Raw genomic sequence first — 16571 nt, forward strand, 5'->3', positions numbered from 1 at the left:
CCCGCAAACTTTTTCATCTTATTTTTAATCGTGTCACGATCTGGACATTCACGCGAGCACCGGTAATGTACATGCCCGCCAATTAACTATACATATATATAAAGTATATATATATTTGCTAGAAATAGTGTATTGTTATTATTATTATTAATATTAATATTATCATTTATTATTTATTATTATTAATATTAATATTATTACCACTACATCTACGGCTATTGTTATTATTATAGTTATCGTTATAATTATTAATTATTGATATTCATTATCAATAATATTATATTTATAATTATTATTAATATTATTGTTATAATAATAATCATTATTAAATGTTATTATAATATTAATATTATTATTATTATATAGTCTCTCCATTGCAATCGTATTAAAATTTAACATTTATATTTCATTCGCTACAATATTACACCTCGTTATTTTGTACAGAGAACAATCACATGAATTTCCCCCTTCCCTTTTGTTTTTCCATTTCGTTTCGTTTTTCATTCCTTCTTCACCAGAGCCGGCGTGACCGTCGCGATGCCTCAGAACTCGGAGCGATGACGCGAAATGCGGTTTTATATTCATTAATCTGAACGTCGAATCGAATCTTTGACGTATTTTAACATGTTATATACATATACGTAATTTTTTATCGCGGGATTTGGCAGTGCAATCAATTCCCCCGTCTTCACACGGTATAGTTCGTTGGATTAATTACATGTATACATATATGTATACATATATATATATATAATATAATACACACACGCACGCAGGACATCTAAAAGCTGTGCATGTAGTATGTACCGCATTTTCGCCACGATATTGCTGTTAATAAATATCCGTGAAACGGCGTCGGGCAACTCTTCGGTGCAGGTGTGTTCTATCGACGCTCTGCGACACGGGCTCACGATGTCTCACAATCGGACACCCCTTACCTTGAGGCTGGCTCTCCGTATCGACGACGTCTGCGAAAAACATCCCGTGGTTTCGTTTTTTTTTTTTTTTTTCTTTTATTCTTTTTTATTTTTATCCGTGATCCGCAGATACATTCACGCACGATACGGCGTCAGACGTAAAACTTGTTTCTCGCCTGAACTCGGTTCGAACGCCTTTAGCTGTAACACAAATCATCGAAGAGTATCCGCGAAATGGAATGAAAAACTAAAAACCCTTATTCGCGCGACAGAGTTGGCGCTAGGTGAATGAAATAACCGTAAGCGGTACGGCTGAAACCGCTTCCATCGATCCGCATCGCGATCGTTAAACCGAACGCGAACCTCCGAGTGTATTTTCGACTCCAACCCTGTCGCTAAGGGGATGATGACACAGCGCCACGTTTGCTTACCTTTATAAGGGGTGGCCGTAGTATTCCGAAGGGTAGTGGTACTGGTTGTGGAAGGTGGGGTCTCCCGGCGGTCGATGCATCATGCTGGCCGCCTGTCCGTCCATCATGTAGCCCATCGTCGCTTCCGGACTGTACGCCCCGCTCGGCCCTGCAGACAACGGCGGAAACACTACGCGTTACTACGGTTAGAACCCTGTTCTTCAGCCGGCAGGCGGCTACGCGACATTCTCGATTCGATCGAGCTGTGCTTTTTCCCGCTTCGCGATTCGATCGACAATTTTCACGATCAGACAAAAGTCCTCGAAAATTCGATGGAACCGCATACCTCACTCTTTCAACATGGCGCATGAACGGACCTGAACCTCGACTCGCACTTCGAATGATCCGAAGCATCGTGTGCTTTCGAATAATTTTTACGACTCGCGTAACATAGACTTGTTACGTAAGGGTCAAGATCGAGGAACAATGTTCGCCATGTTTTTGTTCAAGAGTGTGACTGTGTGTGTGTGTGTGTGTGTGTGCGCGTGTGTTCTAACGGAGCTACAAGAAGTAGAGCAGCGCCTGTAATAGGAGGAAAGCTTCTCCTATTCCACTTTCCTCGATTCCTCCTTCTTCCCTGTGAGCTTTCTTGTCAACTCCTCGTGTGTAACGGAGCCGCGGTGGCTGCCGGACGGGAGTGAGTCTCCCCTAGTTTTAATGTTGGTATCTTAATGTATATTGCCTCAATAAATCAAGTACCGTGATTGCGTCCCACCCTCAGATCCCTGCAGCCTCTGTCTCTCTCTCTCTCTCTCTCTCTCTCTCTCTATCTCTCTCTCTCTCTCTTTCTCTCTCTTTCTCTCTCTCTCTCTTGGCCCAGTCGAGTTCCCCGCTTTTCCCCATCCACGATCAGCCCCGGGCCGACTGCTGAGTAGCGCCGGCGACGGCTTCGGTGAAATCCTGAATGCAAGGGCGCACTATTGTGCACCATCGTTCCACAAGCCTTTCTTATGCTAAATCCGCCGGCGAAGCCAACTGAAGCCAACCCGAGTCTAGCCGCGACCTCAATCTACGCCGATACACGGTCTCGCAGAGTCTCAATGGCGCCCGGCGCCCCGACCGACCCTCTGACAACAACTTCATCCCCCTACCCCCTTCCACATCGATCCTTATCGATACCCATAAATCCTCCACATCTCGTCTATCTCCGTAACGGTGTTTAATTTTTGAACACCGGGTAAGTTTCACTTTTGGTCAGTCAATTGCGGATCGAAAAGAGGAAGAGAACGGGGGGCTGAAGTATCGTTTCGCAAGCGTACGTGGCTCGATTGGAATAAGAACGAAGAAATACTCGATTACCATTTCCCGGATGATGGTAGGCAAGGTATTCATATACCGGGAACGGTTGCAATTTGAAACCTGCAATAAAATACGGACACGAGGGGACTCATAACAGAGAGTTTTTGCCGGCGTGAAATCCTAGCTAAGAACTCGAAAGATAATAGATCCCAGTGCAGCAGTAAGAGGCGGTACCTCTATACGCGTATGTTGTACACGTATACCTATAACGGCGGCAAGGCGGTAAGCCGTATCGCATCTCCAGGGTAGACTGAGGAATGTAGTCTCATATAATAGCCGCCCAGGCGATATCCACTAACGAGAGATACGCTGGTAGTGTGATTAAACTGCGCCGTAACGCGCCGGGGAGTCCAGGATGGGAGCCCAGGGCGACCCGAGCAGCCCCGCGTGCTCTGAACCCTGGATTTCACCAAATGAGACCCACATGCCGAGCGTTTTCTCTCGCGAAAGCCTCGCAAAAACCGCTGGAATCCAACTAGCCGAGCTGACCGGCACTGCGGTTCGAAGCATCATTTGCATCTGGGATACAGGCTCGCGATGTTAAAACATGCGAGTGAAAACTGGTTTCTCGCTGTTAAAATCACGCTCCGTCAAGTCCCAGAATCCGGGCCCCCCGTCATCCGTCCACTCTCGACGATGACGGCCGGTCGTAGATCGGATCGAGTAAAAGGTCGTTGATCGTTTCTGTTCGGAGAAGTTTGCTTAATCGAATGCAGTTCGCGGGGCTTTGAGTTTGGCCTGTAAATTCAGGGGAAATTCAACGAAATCGGATGAGATCGGGGCGAACCGTATATACCGTTCGGTCGGTCGGTCGGTTTCGTTGGGGAAAAAGGCGCGGGGCGACGCAATAAAGCCTTCGGAACGTAAATCCGAAGCCGCGCTTACGGCGAGGAACGAGTGTAGAGAGGGGGTGGAGGAGGGAGAGAGAGAGAAGGAGAGAGAGAGAGCCCTCCGCAGGAGCGCGGGCGTTATACCTCCGTAATTTATTTAGAGGGGAAATGAGGGAGCCGTTAATTGCCGTCCGCTAAGCTGCGAGAAAGTATTCTGGGATGGGATCTAAAAGGGAGTTGCACGCCGCGAGGGAAGCTGAGGCTGAAGGCTGAAGCTCGGAGACTGAGACTGAGACTGAGAGTCCTGAGGAAAGGGGGTATATGGGATGGGAGGGCGGCCAACCGAGTGAGAGAAAACGGGCCCTGCTGCTTTCATGCCTCTTACTCCCCGACGAACAACCCCGAAACTTCTAAAAGGAGATTCATTGCCGGCCACCGAGTTACGGTTATGTGTTTACCAGCTGGTGTGCGCCTACCCCGTAGCTCCGAGCGGTTCCAACGAGGCACCTTGAACCTGTGCATTGTTTTGCCACCGCCGTGGGTTGCATTCCGTAGTGCAGATATGGACGAGTTCCATCCGGAGCGTTGCCGCCGGCGTTCAAAGCCCGCGAATCGAGAGAGAAAATGCGGAGGTGGTCGTAATTAAACCATCAATCCAACGTCACAGGGCGCTCGAGTCGCGAGGTGAACTTTAAAATTCCTTGAAATCTTGAGAAGTTGGGTTCGTTACTTCGCTCCGGGGCGGGAAACCGATGGTTCTTACTCTCCGGACTTCCATATCTATCACCGAGCCCGGCGTAGCTGGCTACCAACTCCTCCGGTGGTTTAGGCGCGACCATTCTCGATCCGGGACTCGAAACTTCCCGATGAGAAGCCGGAGCAACTGCGGGGCAGCTCAACTTCTGGCAAACTACCCTGGACCACTTCGTGTCGCCGCCAACTAACTTCTTCCTTCCCCGGAAATGCCCCTCCAGACTAGCTGCATTCTCCAGGCACCAATTCCAGGTCCTCGGCTGTACCACTCGCGGTTATTAGCAACGTGAGTTAAGCCGTGACGACGCTGCTGCTGGTTTGATTTTTGATCCTGCCGAGAGGGGAATTTCCGCGCGATCGGCGAACGAGGCGGTAGTAGACAAAAGCGGCTCGATTTGAAACGGAAGACCATCTACGGGGCACGGTCCATATCTTTCGAAACTGTGGAAAAGTAGGGCGGAATGGGAAACCGCGGAGACACCGCAGCGGGGAAAGGGAACGTTGGCCACGACGACTATCTCGCCGAGGATGGAGAGTGGATATAACCGGGAAACTGGGGAAGACGAGTCGCGGTACGGAAGCCGGAAATGTGCTCCGGATCCTTCAACGATCCCTCGATGAAACTATTGGTCATCCGCGACGCAATACCGGAAATGCCCCCGGATCTAATAACTCATCGGTTAGCTCGGGTCCGAATTGTCCATTGTTTACTCCGCCGCTCCGCTTAGCGGCCCTTCTCCTCGGCCCTTCGCCCTTCTTACCGACCAGCGATGCTTCGCCCACTTTCCTCGGCTTCCCCTGCACTTGCCGTAGTCACGGCCACGCCGTCATGCTCTTCTGGCTCCTTGATTACCGCAACTATCGTTAAAGGTACCATTAGCCAATGAATCGCTGCCCCATAGAGCGTCGGAGCTTGTCCCGACTGCCGCCGTTCTTCTGCAGAGGGAAGCGAGAGGAACGAACGAGTGATCCTCTCAACGGCCGGGGTAATTTACCGAGACTTTCCGATTCCGGAATCTCTTCTCTTGTTTCTCCGCTTCGTGACTCGCGGGGAGAGAAAAATAATGATCAAAGAAAAAAAAAAGAAAAAAAAAAAACGAAGCTGAGGATGAAAGAGAAAGGAGAAGGATACGAAAAAGAACAACACCGAACCACGAATCCACGAAGCTGCCCATTTTAATTGACCGTGACGACGTTTGCGTAACTCCAAAATAATCGCCCGGACAAAAACAAGCGTAGTTTTTGCCTCTATGCAACGCGGTGTAATCTTCTTCGTACAATTTTGCCACAAGATGTATAAAAAGTAACGAATCAAAATTAGTCTCAGAATAGAGTTGGAATTTACGCAAAGCCATGACTCGGCAATTGTATGTATATAATGGAGTGAAATAGTGGCATGATATTCTAGGGAATGGGAAAAAGAGAACACGAAGAAGAAAAAAAAAAGGAAGACGAGAAAAGCGCTGACGGTGAAACAGTATGAGATAACGTATTTTGAACGAGGAGGAAGCGGCTGGCAATCGATTTCAGATTTCGCGCTGAAGTCAGCGACACTTGAACCCTTCGAGCGGAGAGAAAACAGCGTGCGAGTTTCCGACTTGGTGAGTCAAGAGCTTCCTATATTTTCCTGCATTACTTGCGTTTTCGCACGTGATAACTCCCGCGGCTGAAACGGAACGGCGTTTTATCGATGTTGGCTGGACGAAAAAAAAAAAAAAACAAGAAAAGAAAAGAAAAGAGGATCAAGAATGATGAAAAAAGGAAAGAGATGATCAAGGCGAGAGCCATCCCAGATAATCGAGGCACATTTGTGACGTACTTACGAACGACAAAAATAAAGATGAAGAAAAAAAAATCGATAACGAAAGCGAAACATATGCGGCAGAGGAATGCAAACGGGTAAAAGGTATATAATCTCGGAGAATGAGTCGAAAGATATCCGCAGCTGCCGTCGGCCGTGCGGGGCGTGTGTAATTGCAAGAATTTAATCAATCAGATACATCCTTGCCAAGGCCCCGTTAACCTTGCCAAGCCGAGTTAAGCCTCGGGGAGTCTCATTTAAGATAAACCCGTCTAGCGAAAAGAAGAAGAAGAAGAAGAGAAAGAAGCGCGCGGACAGGGAAGGAAGGAAATAAAGAACAGATGCGGACGGCAAGCGAAGAGCGGAAAACGCCGTACCGGAATGACGAAACGGCAGGACTACTATCCTAGATTCCCGCCTCCTCCTCCGCACCCTTTTACTCTCTCGACGAGCGGGGCTCGCACACGCAAACACGCAAACACGCAAACACACACGCGAACCCCTGCATCGGGGTGATATATAGCTCCTTGGAGGTCGATGACTTCCGCTATTTTTCTTCCGCTGTCTCCAGCAAGCGAGTTCCTTCCTCGGTTCCTCCAGGATCCCGGGATACCCGCCTAGCCTTCTTCGCCGATGAAAGGAGGACGGTCATCGATCGCCGGCCGGCCACTGAAACGAAGCTTCCTGCCCCCGAAAAGGGTCGAAAATATTTTACGATTTGCACACCTCGAGGACGCGAATCGTCGCTGGTTTCTGCCGGACGATTTCGATCTTCACCGACGTCGGGAGTCCCACGGAGTCCTCGGTTAGGGCAGGACGAAAGAAGCCGTTGCATTTATGGATGGGAGTATCGACGACGAGTTTAAATTAATTTCACCCTCCGACATCGGCGTCGCGGTTTGGCATATTTTAACCAATTTCTTCGGGGGGTTCGTTTTATCGCATGATGATCGCGCGTGTATTTCATTTTGCGATACACATATTTTTTTCCAACATTTCTCTTTCTTGCACGCCCTCGAATTCTCATAAATTTCATCCACTGCGAGGACTGCGGACGGGCGAGATTTGCCAAATCTGCTCTGCCGATCGGGTCAAACAAGAAGACGGTAAACAACGAGATGCCGCTACTCACCGGATCGTCCGCCTCTCCGCCGTTGCCTGACGTAATAAATAATTAATGATTGAGCGCGCCGCGAGGAGGAGGCCTGTCTATAAACCTCTTAATATTTATAAGGTATGAGGTATACGTCGTATACAGAGGCGAGAGCCGTACGGGCCGGATGAAGGGTGCACCCTTCGAGCGAACCACGATTTTATATGGCGCACCTTACGGTATTTAGATATTTTAATTAACCGATCGACCATAAATTATGGTAATTGGGAGAGTTGAGAGAATTGGAATCGTTGCCTGTTCCTGTGCCTCTTTTATATATTTCAAACCCGGATCGCCGCGCGGTCCCGATCGAGACGGGAATATTAATCGGAATCGAGACGAAGAGTAACTCGCGATCGCAAAAGAGCGGGATTTCTTTCAAACTTTACAATATTGCGAAGGAAAACATTCCGTAATTGGTGCGGTGCGGGAGAAGCGATCAATCGAGCATCAGCCGACGGTTGAAGGGGGATGAGAAAACAGCGGGAAATACCGATAGAAACAAGTCATTGTTCGTTCGACAACGGATCGCGGTAATTGTATGAAAAAAGAAGAAACGTTCTCATCCCCGATTCGCTGCGTATATCTATACAGACCTCGTCTAAACCGTCTTCAAAACTACGGTCAAACTCTCCGGGGTAAAACGGCGCTCCGAGTTGTCTAGGGGTCACCGGTCAACGGCTCGAGATGCGATAGAACAGGCCATTATGCCGGCCTGATAAGATAGGTCCACCCTCGGAGCCGGCTACTCGAACCTTGATACACCGGACGCGCCTCGAGGGCATGAAAAATCTAGGAGTAACCCTGCCGCTGGTGTCGGACGACCCTCGGCCGGCTATCTCGGGGCTCCGATCGAGCGCCGCTGGTCAGTCGGGTCCTTCATTTCCTGGACCAATTTATATCCGCAGGGCGCTGGTTGATTCGGCGTCGAATTTACATTCGGGATTAAGCCGGTATTCCGAGTTCAGAGGAAAATCGATCGGACGCGACTTTTCCTCGCGTCATGCGGCGGAAAAGGGAGAAAGGCGATGCAATTTCGGCGTAGGTAAGCCTTCGAGCCATCGAAGTCGCGGCTCCCCTCCGACAAATAATAACATTTCTATAAGGCGGTCGTTTGTAGTCGACGCCCGCCGCCGCGAACCCCCGTTTCAATTAACGCATGACGTATGACGTATGCCGTATAAGGACCATCCGAGCACCTCTCTCGCCCTCGCTCAGGGCCGTAATGCCGGAGGTCGCGCGGCTAAGTAACTCTATATCATACTACTACGTGACAGGAACGACGTAATGTCCGTCGAAACAGAGACGCTTCTCCCCTTCGGGATAACCGGAAACCCTCCGAGCTTTTCGGAGCCCGGATAACCGGCCAAAATATCTCGGTGCTGTGCGTTTGGCAAGAGTTGAATTTCGGAATTTTTATCACGGCACGGACGGAGTAGCTCTTCGTCCAGGTATTGCGGATCGGATAATTTACAACTGTAGACAAAAAAAAACTTTTAGTTTTCGGCCTTTGGCAATCGGAATCGTGTATACAACGCATAAAACGTTTGCGTCGACGCAACTTACAAAAAATCACGCGAACTATTTCGCATCAGTGGTAATACTTTAGGCATTTTTGCGAAAAAGTTTGGTACAGCGATCCGGAAGATTCTTCTCAGTATCGAAAAATGAAAAATTGATATCCAAGCTCTTGTTTACAATTCCGATACTTTTTTGTTATCGAATTTATAAAAGATTCTCAACCGGCCAATTTCCCTCAAGAATTACATATTCGAGACTGACGCTACTTCAACGAATGTGAAAACTACCATCGGTTCCAATGTTTTCCAACTGCCGAACCGCGTTGTTTTCGTTATAAGAATAGTTTCACGGGCGGCGATACTCGGGTGGAAAATTGCCTCGGTGAGTATCCCGGCTCTGTCCGGCATTCGGGACATCCGGTCGTCGAGATAAGTCCAGCGAAGCTCTCGGAGTCGATCTCATATTCGGTCGGACTCCCCAGCTCCGCGCATCGGGTCCTTTCGCATCTAGTCTCGGGTCATTCGTCACGGACTCGCTGAGAGCATCGTCTCGATAAGGCTCGCCCGGGTCTTTCCCTTCGGGGCTCCGGGGTTGCGGGTCGCTATCTGCCGCTGCGGAGGCGGGGGTGGATGCGGAGGCGGAGGCGAGGTCCCTCCAGCGCCCCGAATCCACTCCATCTCACTTGGCTCGGCACCCGGGCCACCCCGCCCGCACCAACGCCATCAATCAAGGTTGTCAATTTGTAATGGCGATTCTCTGTGTCCATCTCGGCCGGGTCCAGGCTCCCTCCCTCCCCCCGCCCCCCGCCCTCCTCCTCTTCTCTTCCACGCTCGACGGGATCCTACGGCTCGCCGATGGAACGGGAGAATTGAGTAGCGGAGTGACCAGCTCCGAATCCTCTCCCGCCACCTCTTTCTGCTCTATGGTATTTCAGGGGACGGGGCTAAATAAAATAAATGTCCGAGGGGACAAAAATGCCCTTAGAAACAGCGCTGCCTCGCGTTGGCTCTTTGTTTTGTTTTTTTTTTCTCCTCAATTACCGAAACTCTGCGGCGGGTCTCAGGGCACTGGTACTCGGGACTAGGATCGCCAAAAATCGGGAACGACGGAACGGGTGAAAGTGTAATTAAAAAAGAGAGCACCAACGGCGCCCCGGTGTTTTCGTTATTGAAATTAAAATCCACCGGAATTGTATAGCTCGATAAGGAAGCTTGACGTGCACGCGTTGTCCTTCGGCTTGTCAGCGATCCTTACGCGCTCTTCGGTATGTTCGTATCCGAATGTTCGCGAATCGCAGTTCGGTGTCGTCGGATGTTCGAGGAGGGCGCGAGATTGTTGCGCGAGCGGAGTTAACGTTACGAGATACAACTTTGAGAGTGGTAATCGTGCGGCTTGGCACCCGGTCTGCATCTCCGGATTGGACTAATGCATAATGCGTTTAATGGGTGCGTGACATGTTCCGAGTCGTGTGACGGCTGCGGTGGAACGACGAGAGCTGGCCGACCCGTCGGCTGTGTCCTACTTGCCGGGCTAATGATGCCGGCGTTGCACGGCTGAGGGCGTCATCAATCATACTTTCATTACGACGATTGCCGGTGCGCCCTGCGCCAGAAACATCCCGAATAGAAGTATCCGACTGTCGGGCCTCGCGCGTAATTTTTCCCGCGACAACGAACTCGAAGAAAGCAGGGAACCCCGACCCCTGGTTGAAAACCGTCACCGCGGCAGAAACGCTGCGTAATAACCGGAGTGTGTCTCCGGCTATTAATTCTGAAGGGAAAGTCTTGGAACGCGTAATGGAAGACCCGTAGACTAGCTGCGTAAGTCCTCGGGCCGATCCCCTCGCCAAAAACCATCCCTCGGCTCCCTCGGCGAGCCATTCGCGGCCCTATCGCTCGTTTTGCCCATTACGCCAATCGGCGCTCCGCCACTCACTTAACCCGGACGAAAATTCATTTACTCGACGTATTTTGAAACGAAAAAATTCCACATAAAGCCGACTCGCGTTCGCCGTTAGACGTTAATGGATAACCGCACGGATAGGAGGCGAAAGGCGGGGATGCGGTCGGTAAACTGACTGGGATTTGATCGAGGAAAGAAATTTATACGCGCGGTTGACGGCGCTCGAAAATTTTGAGAGCTCGAAAAATATTGTAAAACAAAACACTGGCGCGGTTCAGAACCGGGCGAGAATCCAGTCCGGGCAATTTCAGGACTCGTCCTTAAACTCGAGACGCTGTCCTGGAGATTGAGCGGGGGCGGTAGACAACCCTGACCTCGGGCGGTAGGAAATTTTTCTCCTTCTCGTTTGTCGCGCAATAAATATAACTGCCTGCGAGGCATACGCTCGGGGTAATTTTACGAGAATACCACGCGACCTCCACCCCCGCCCCGTATACGTCTTATTGCCTGTCATGGCGCCGTTCGCACAAAACATCGGGCCAAGTGTACGCGCGCGGCCGCGGCAAAGTCTCAGCTTTACGACACTTTCGGGCGAGCTGTTACGTTTTTACAACGTCGTTCTGAAAACGCGGAGGGGTGTATCTACCCGGCTGTGCTCGAGTTCCTCGTTCCACCTCCGGCGATTCCTCGCGATATTGTCAGAAGGGCGTAAGGTCGGCTCGGCGGGAATCCGAGAGATCCGAATATATGAACGTCTGGCCGCGTGACGGGGTTGATTTTCGCGTATCGCTGAAATAACCTGATCCGACGAAGTCGATACTCGAAAAGAAGTTTAGGCACCTTTCGAACGTAGGTGATTATACCGATGCGCGGAAGGTTGGATTTTCGCAACTTACGACTGAGACGGTGACTCGCGCCGTTATCGTTCTCGTCGAGGAGACACGCGCCGATACGAAGTTAATAGAATCCTAAGCAAGGGACTACTTCCTCCCTCGTAAAATGATGCACCGAGAGTTTATAGTTTGCGGTTATGCGTTCCTCTCCCCCTGAGACAGCGCGTTGGGGCGCGTGATTGAAATGATTTTGAAAATAGAGACGGCACGAAAATCGCGCGATATTTTGGCCGTCGGAGAGCGGTGGAGGAGCTCGGGAAAGTGGAAAGAGATAGATTAGATTAGATTAGATTAGATTTATTAGAGGCTAGGAATCCAGAAGTCAATGACTAGAGTTCCCGTATAGCTTAAGCATTATGCAAAATATACATACCAAGGTGATTATTTACATATGGTAGTAGATAAAATCTACTCGCATTATATCGCATTGTACAAAGCTTAATATTATAACAATCTTATTAGTATTCAGACTAATGAAGTATACAAAAAGAAAACAAAGCAAGTATTAGTATAATAAAAAAAGAGAAAAAATAACAAAGAAGGGCGCAAACAAAATTAGTGACCAATAACTAGCCTAGGCTACACACCAATGGTGTTACTTGCAACCCTTTATCAGATTTAAATTTACTAAACAAATGGGCAAACAGATGCTGCCTAAAGCAAGGGCGTTCGTACGTGTTCCTAACGCGGATCGGGAGTTTGTTCCACTTTTCGGCGCACGAGACTAAACGCGAATCACGAAAATAATTCAGACTTGCCTTAGAAATTACAAGATCAAGACGCGTCGCGCGCTTCGTTCCAGGACGATAGAAAGAGAGAGGGAGAGGGATAGTGGAGGGGTTGGACTGATCAGGATTGACTCCGGGATGATAATCTGGCGGACACGGATTTCCACTTTGCTCTTGGCGAAGGTATAACGCGACGTCGTCGTCTCGACGCGCCTCAGCTGCCGAATCCCTCCGCCGCCGAGTGAGAGAGGCGGGCGATAATTTTAGCAATTTTTCAATCGGCGTTCGCCGAAATTCCGTAGCTGCGAGGCCGGGGGCGGAAAGCTACTTGCGCTAAACCGCCCCTAAAGCCTGGTTTCGGTAAAACAAACAACCCGTAACTCAGTGAGTGTTTATGAGAACGAAGAGGTGGACGGGGAGGGTCGGCAGAGTCGTAAAAGTGCGCGAAATGTCGGCCCGCGTTTGGACCCGGAACCCTCGCCGCCGCTGTTTCGCCGCTGAGAGTTTTCTTAAGAGCCGTAGTTTTCCCGATGAGAGTAAAAGCGGGGGCGCGGGGGCGAAACTCGGCCGGAAAGGTTTCCCGGGACAGCCGCATGTTCCCGGATCGTAAAACCCAGTCTGATCACCGCTACCAATTATCCCGCCGTTATCCAAGCGTTATCCGGACGTTATCCTGGCGTTATCCACCCGTCTCCGCACCCCTCACCACTCGCCCCTTTATTCCCGAACCCTTCAACCCGAGGGCCAACCATCCCCCTCCTCTCTGTTCGCCCCCCTTCTTGTTGTCTCTCGTTCTGCTGTATCCGACGGGGCGATTCTCACCTCCTGAAGAGCGTTGCTTCGGATTCGGAGATAAGAAATTAACTAAATTCACGCCCGTTTGAAATCAAGATTCAACCGCCCGGGAGGCCACCCGGGAATATCAAGTTAGATTTTAAATTGTCGGAAAGTAAATTTATCTTTATAACTCTCTCGAGATACTCGTCCAATTCATTCTAGTAGCCAATAAAACCATGAAACTCGACATCAGCGCCGTGTTTTAACGACAATTACGAGGCAAAATATTCTAGAAATTGTGAGAAATGGTTCAATTTCGTATCGATATTTCAATCCGTTTCTAGTCTCGCCCCGCGACATATTTGGAACCTTAATATTCTCCCGCACGCGGGTATTTTCTACGGAAACGTCGAAGCGAACACGGAAACGAAATTAGTTGGAAACCTGTCCGACTAAAAGGTACGAATCGAGTATCTCCGGGCGGTAGCGTTTGGTCAGAGGTTGAGTGAAACATCGCGGTAGGTTTAAATAATTCATCGATTCAATTACGGGGCAGTGAAACAAAGGCGTTCGGTAAAATATCGGCTATTCGAACTGATTGATTTTATTAAGCGTTATCAAGTATGCTCAGAGCGCGATACGTAATTGAATTACAATTGTCGCTCTGGATTGTGGGATGATCAATTACGCACCGTCGGTCTACAACCAGTTTTGTATAATGCGATTAACCGCAACACAGCGATGTGAAACCCGATCCATATCTATGTCTACAAATTAAGTTCGAGAATAAGTTTTCAATTCGGATTCGAAAGACAGCCTGACTGCTGGTTAAACATCCTAAGTACACGCAAAACTGTCACTATTATTAATGAACCGCGCCCCCTGACTCACGCCGACTTCCTACGAAATTTACCGAAGCTAAGGTTTCAGGATCTCCCGGCTCGTTTTCTCCCGCGTTGTACGCGGATCACACGCGTGCAACGTAGCTCCGTTCACCACCGCGTGTGAGTATGTTCGTGTTTAGCGTGAGTCGAATGTAATCGTGTGTAATGGTCAAGCGATGACACAACCGGCTGCGACTTACCGGCTCTGTTGCTCTGGTCGATCATGGGTTGAACGATTCTACGTCTCGCATTGATAAACCTGAAACATAGAACGAAGCAAGTTGCGATTAGATAGGAAGGAGCAAATCATCGGCCAAACTGTTGCCTACCACACCTCGTATCCGCGGTTCACTCAGTAAAAACAGCGATATCCTCGGCTGCGGGAACAAAGACTCGAACATACTATATACACGATATATACGGTGTCGAGAAGAAGAAGGTTCGAGGCAGGATCATTAGCCCATTGGAGAGGCTTCCGAGCGAGCGCTTCCCAAACAATAGATTTGCGGTATGTTTTGGGGGCATAAGAGGCGGCGATGTGGACGGAGGACGAGGGACGGCGGGGCTGTACGTCAGTCGACGTCAGCGTCGCGGCTCCCTAATGGGCGCAGACGCCGGAAGTGATTGGGTTTCCGCTCGACTGGGTCCGGGCACCCTTGGCCGGATCGTCGGGGGTGAGGCGGGGGTGGTGGTGGTGGTGGATGGAGGGCGTCGTACGCACCGGGTGAAATCGGGACTCGGGCAATCCGGGGAACGAGGATGGGAGCAGGAGAGGCGCAGCCCCCTTGTTTTGCAGCACATCTTTCTTGCTTAGTCTCACGCCTGGCTGACTCCCGGGAGAGTCTTATGAATAATAATTATTAAACTCTCGTCTATGTATACCATTATAGTACGAAACCCGTCGGGCAAGTTATAAGTCAGAGATGGTGAGTATAACGGGTTGATGCCTCGCGCGTTCCGCAGCTCGCCGTTAAGAACCTTCAGAACCAATCTAAGTTGACGGGTTCAAGAAACATACTTTGCCTATCGCTCGGGTATTAGTCGAACATCCCGGTGTTTTAATAGCTCGACCGTTTCACCGTTTCAACCCTTTCGTTAAGTCTGCGCTACGTTACCTGCCTCCATGTGCACACAATCTCGTGATCTCACCGCTGCGATAGTTGCGCTTAGGAGCATTCAAGTGAATATATCAGCTGTTTCAGCGGAACAGGTTTCAAGGAACAAATGGGCAGGTACTCGCTCGCTCTCTCTCTGTCTCTCTCTCTCTCTTAAAGAAGCCCGTGGCACCCGGATATACCTACGTGTATACATATATTTGTAAAACTGTTGTCGCGGTGGATGCGGAAGATGTGGGATGAGGCAGGGTAACCGCAGCGCGACTTTGAATCGAATTACAGGAGGAACAGAGAGGATATAACTTAGCCGCTCTGTGTCAAGGCCCCGGATATCGTTAGATGAAAGAGTATGCCGGCGCGCCCCGAGCCTCCCCGGTCGCTTTGCCTCTCAGTGCCTCGGCTTTCCCCTTTGGCGGTGTAGGCGGCATGTCGCAGCCAGCTGACTCCCGCCCCTGCCAGCCGCCCCCGTGGCTGAAATATCGCCCGAACAATGGCGCGCCACCCGAGCCACCCCAGCCCCCAACCCGCGGGCTGAGAGAAGCAGAGCGCAGAGAAACTCGGCAGCTCGGAAACCGTCGAGTCCGCCCTCCACCCCGGCTGTAACCAACAAGAGCTGGCGAGCCGGAGCTGGCTGATCCCCTCCCGGAAAACTTGTAGAAAAATTCGAAAAAGGGCTTTCCTCCAGCGGGGTTGGATTGGAATTTTTTCACCACCGACTCGAACGAGCCTTGTCTCCGTTTCTCCGCAGCCTCTCGTCACTCGATAATCCGCGAGGTACATCCTCCTGCCCCGATATCACGACGGAACAACCGCAACAAATGACCCGAAATCGATACAGCTTTTGTTTCCGGAGGCGTTGCGCGGATTATCGCGACATAATGAAGAACCTACTCGAACTCCGGATGCAAAGCCTCTGGGGTTACGGAGGGTGGGGAGGGGAGGGGGAGGATGAGGATGGGCGCCGAGGTACGAGGTGAACGTATTGTTCTCTTAGCAGCCTGCCGCTTTCCTCGGCACCACGTTCACCCCTGCATGGATGACAAAACACTTTTCCAACACCCCATCCCTGGACGACGTCACCATGATTCGGAATTTCGGCTCGCGTTTTTAATGCAGTTTTCATTATGCGACGAACACCTTGTAATATTACACCGACGCATCGACGTCGCTGAATGCGTCGATAATTTGGTGAGGAAAACTTTCAGGTCAATAAAAAATTAATTTATATTTTTCATCAGTGTTCTCAAAGAACCTTTAAATGAATTCATAGAAGAAGACAAATGTTGTGATAAGTTGCTGGCGAAAAAAATCAGTGAGAAACAAACGGCACTATACGTGCAATCGTGGTCGTTGATACTGTATGTAATACCTAAGCGGCGATAGATTGCAGCGGTCTCAGATCCCGTTACATTTTTATGGGAGGCCTGGAGAGAGCGAAGCATATGATGGTACTCCATAAAATAGAAATTTATTGCAGGGTGCTTACTGCATGACCTTGTATTTCGCGGACTAGGCAGTGGATTCTTGT

At 49.9% G+C, this 16571-nt stretch overlaps 1 protein-coding gene across 6 annotated transcripts in view; it reads right to left on the reverse strand.

Moving 5' to 3' along the window:
- Positions 1-950: 950 nt before the first annotated feature.
- The window catches only part of LOC107222053 (homeobox protein homothorax), a 297335-nt gene continuing 281714 nt past the window's right edge, over positions 951-16571 (reverse strand). For 5 of the 6 annotated variants that reach the window (XM_046730451.1, XM_046730450.1, XM_046730449.1 and 2 more), the window contains 3 exons: positions 14129-14187; positions 1349-1517; positions 951-1118 (listed from right to left, as the gene is read on the reverse strand). In XM_046730451.1, the coding sequence (XP_046586407.1) occupies positions 1351-1517; positions 14129-14187 (226 nt within the window). In that variant the 3' untranslated portion in view covers positions 951-1118; positions 1349-1350. The remainder of the gene's footprint in view (positions 1119-1348; positions 1518-14128; positions 14188-16571) is intronic. The other variant, XM_046730452.1, reaches the window with a different exon arrangement.

This window comes from Neodiprion lecontei, chromosome 2, assembly GCF_021901455.1.
Source record: "Neodiprion lecontei isolate iyNeoLeco1 chromosome 2, iyNeoLeco1.1, whole genome shotgun sequence".
Taxonomy (NCBI): domain Eukaryota; kingdom Metazoa; phylum Arthropoda; class Insecta; order Hymenoptera; family Diprionidae; genus Neodiprion; species Neodiprion lecontei.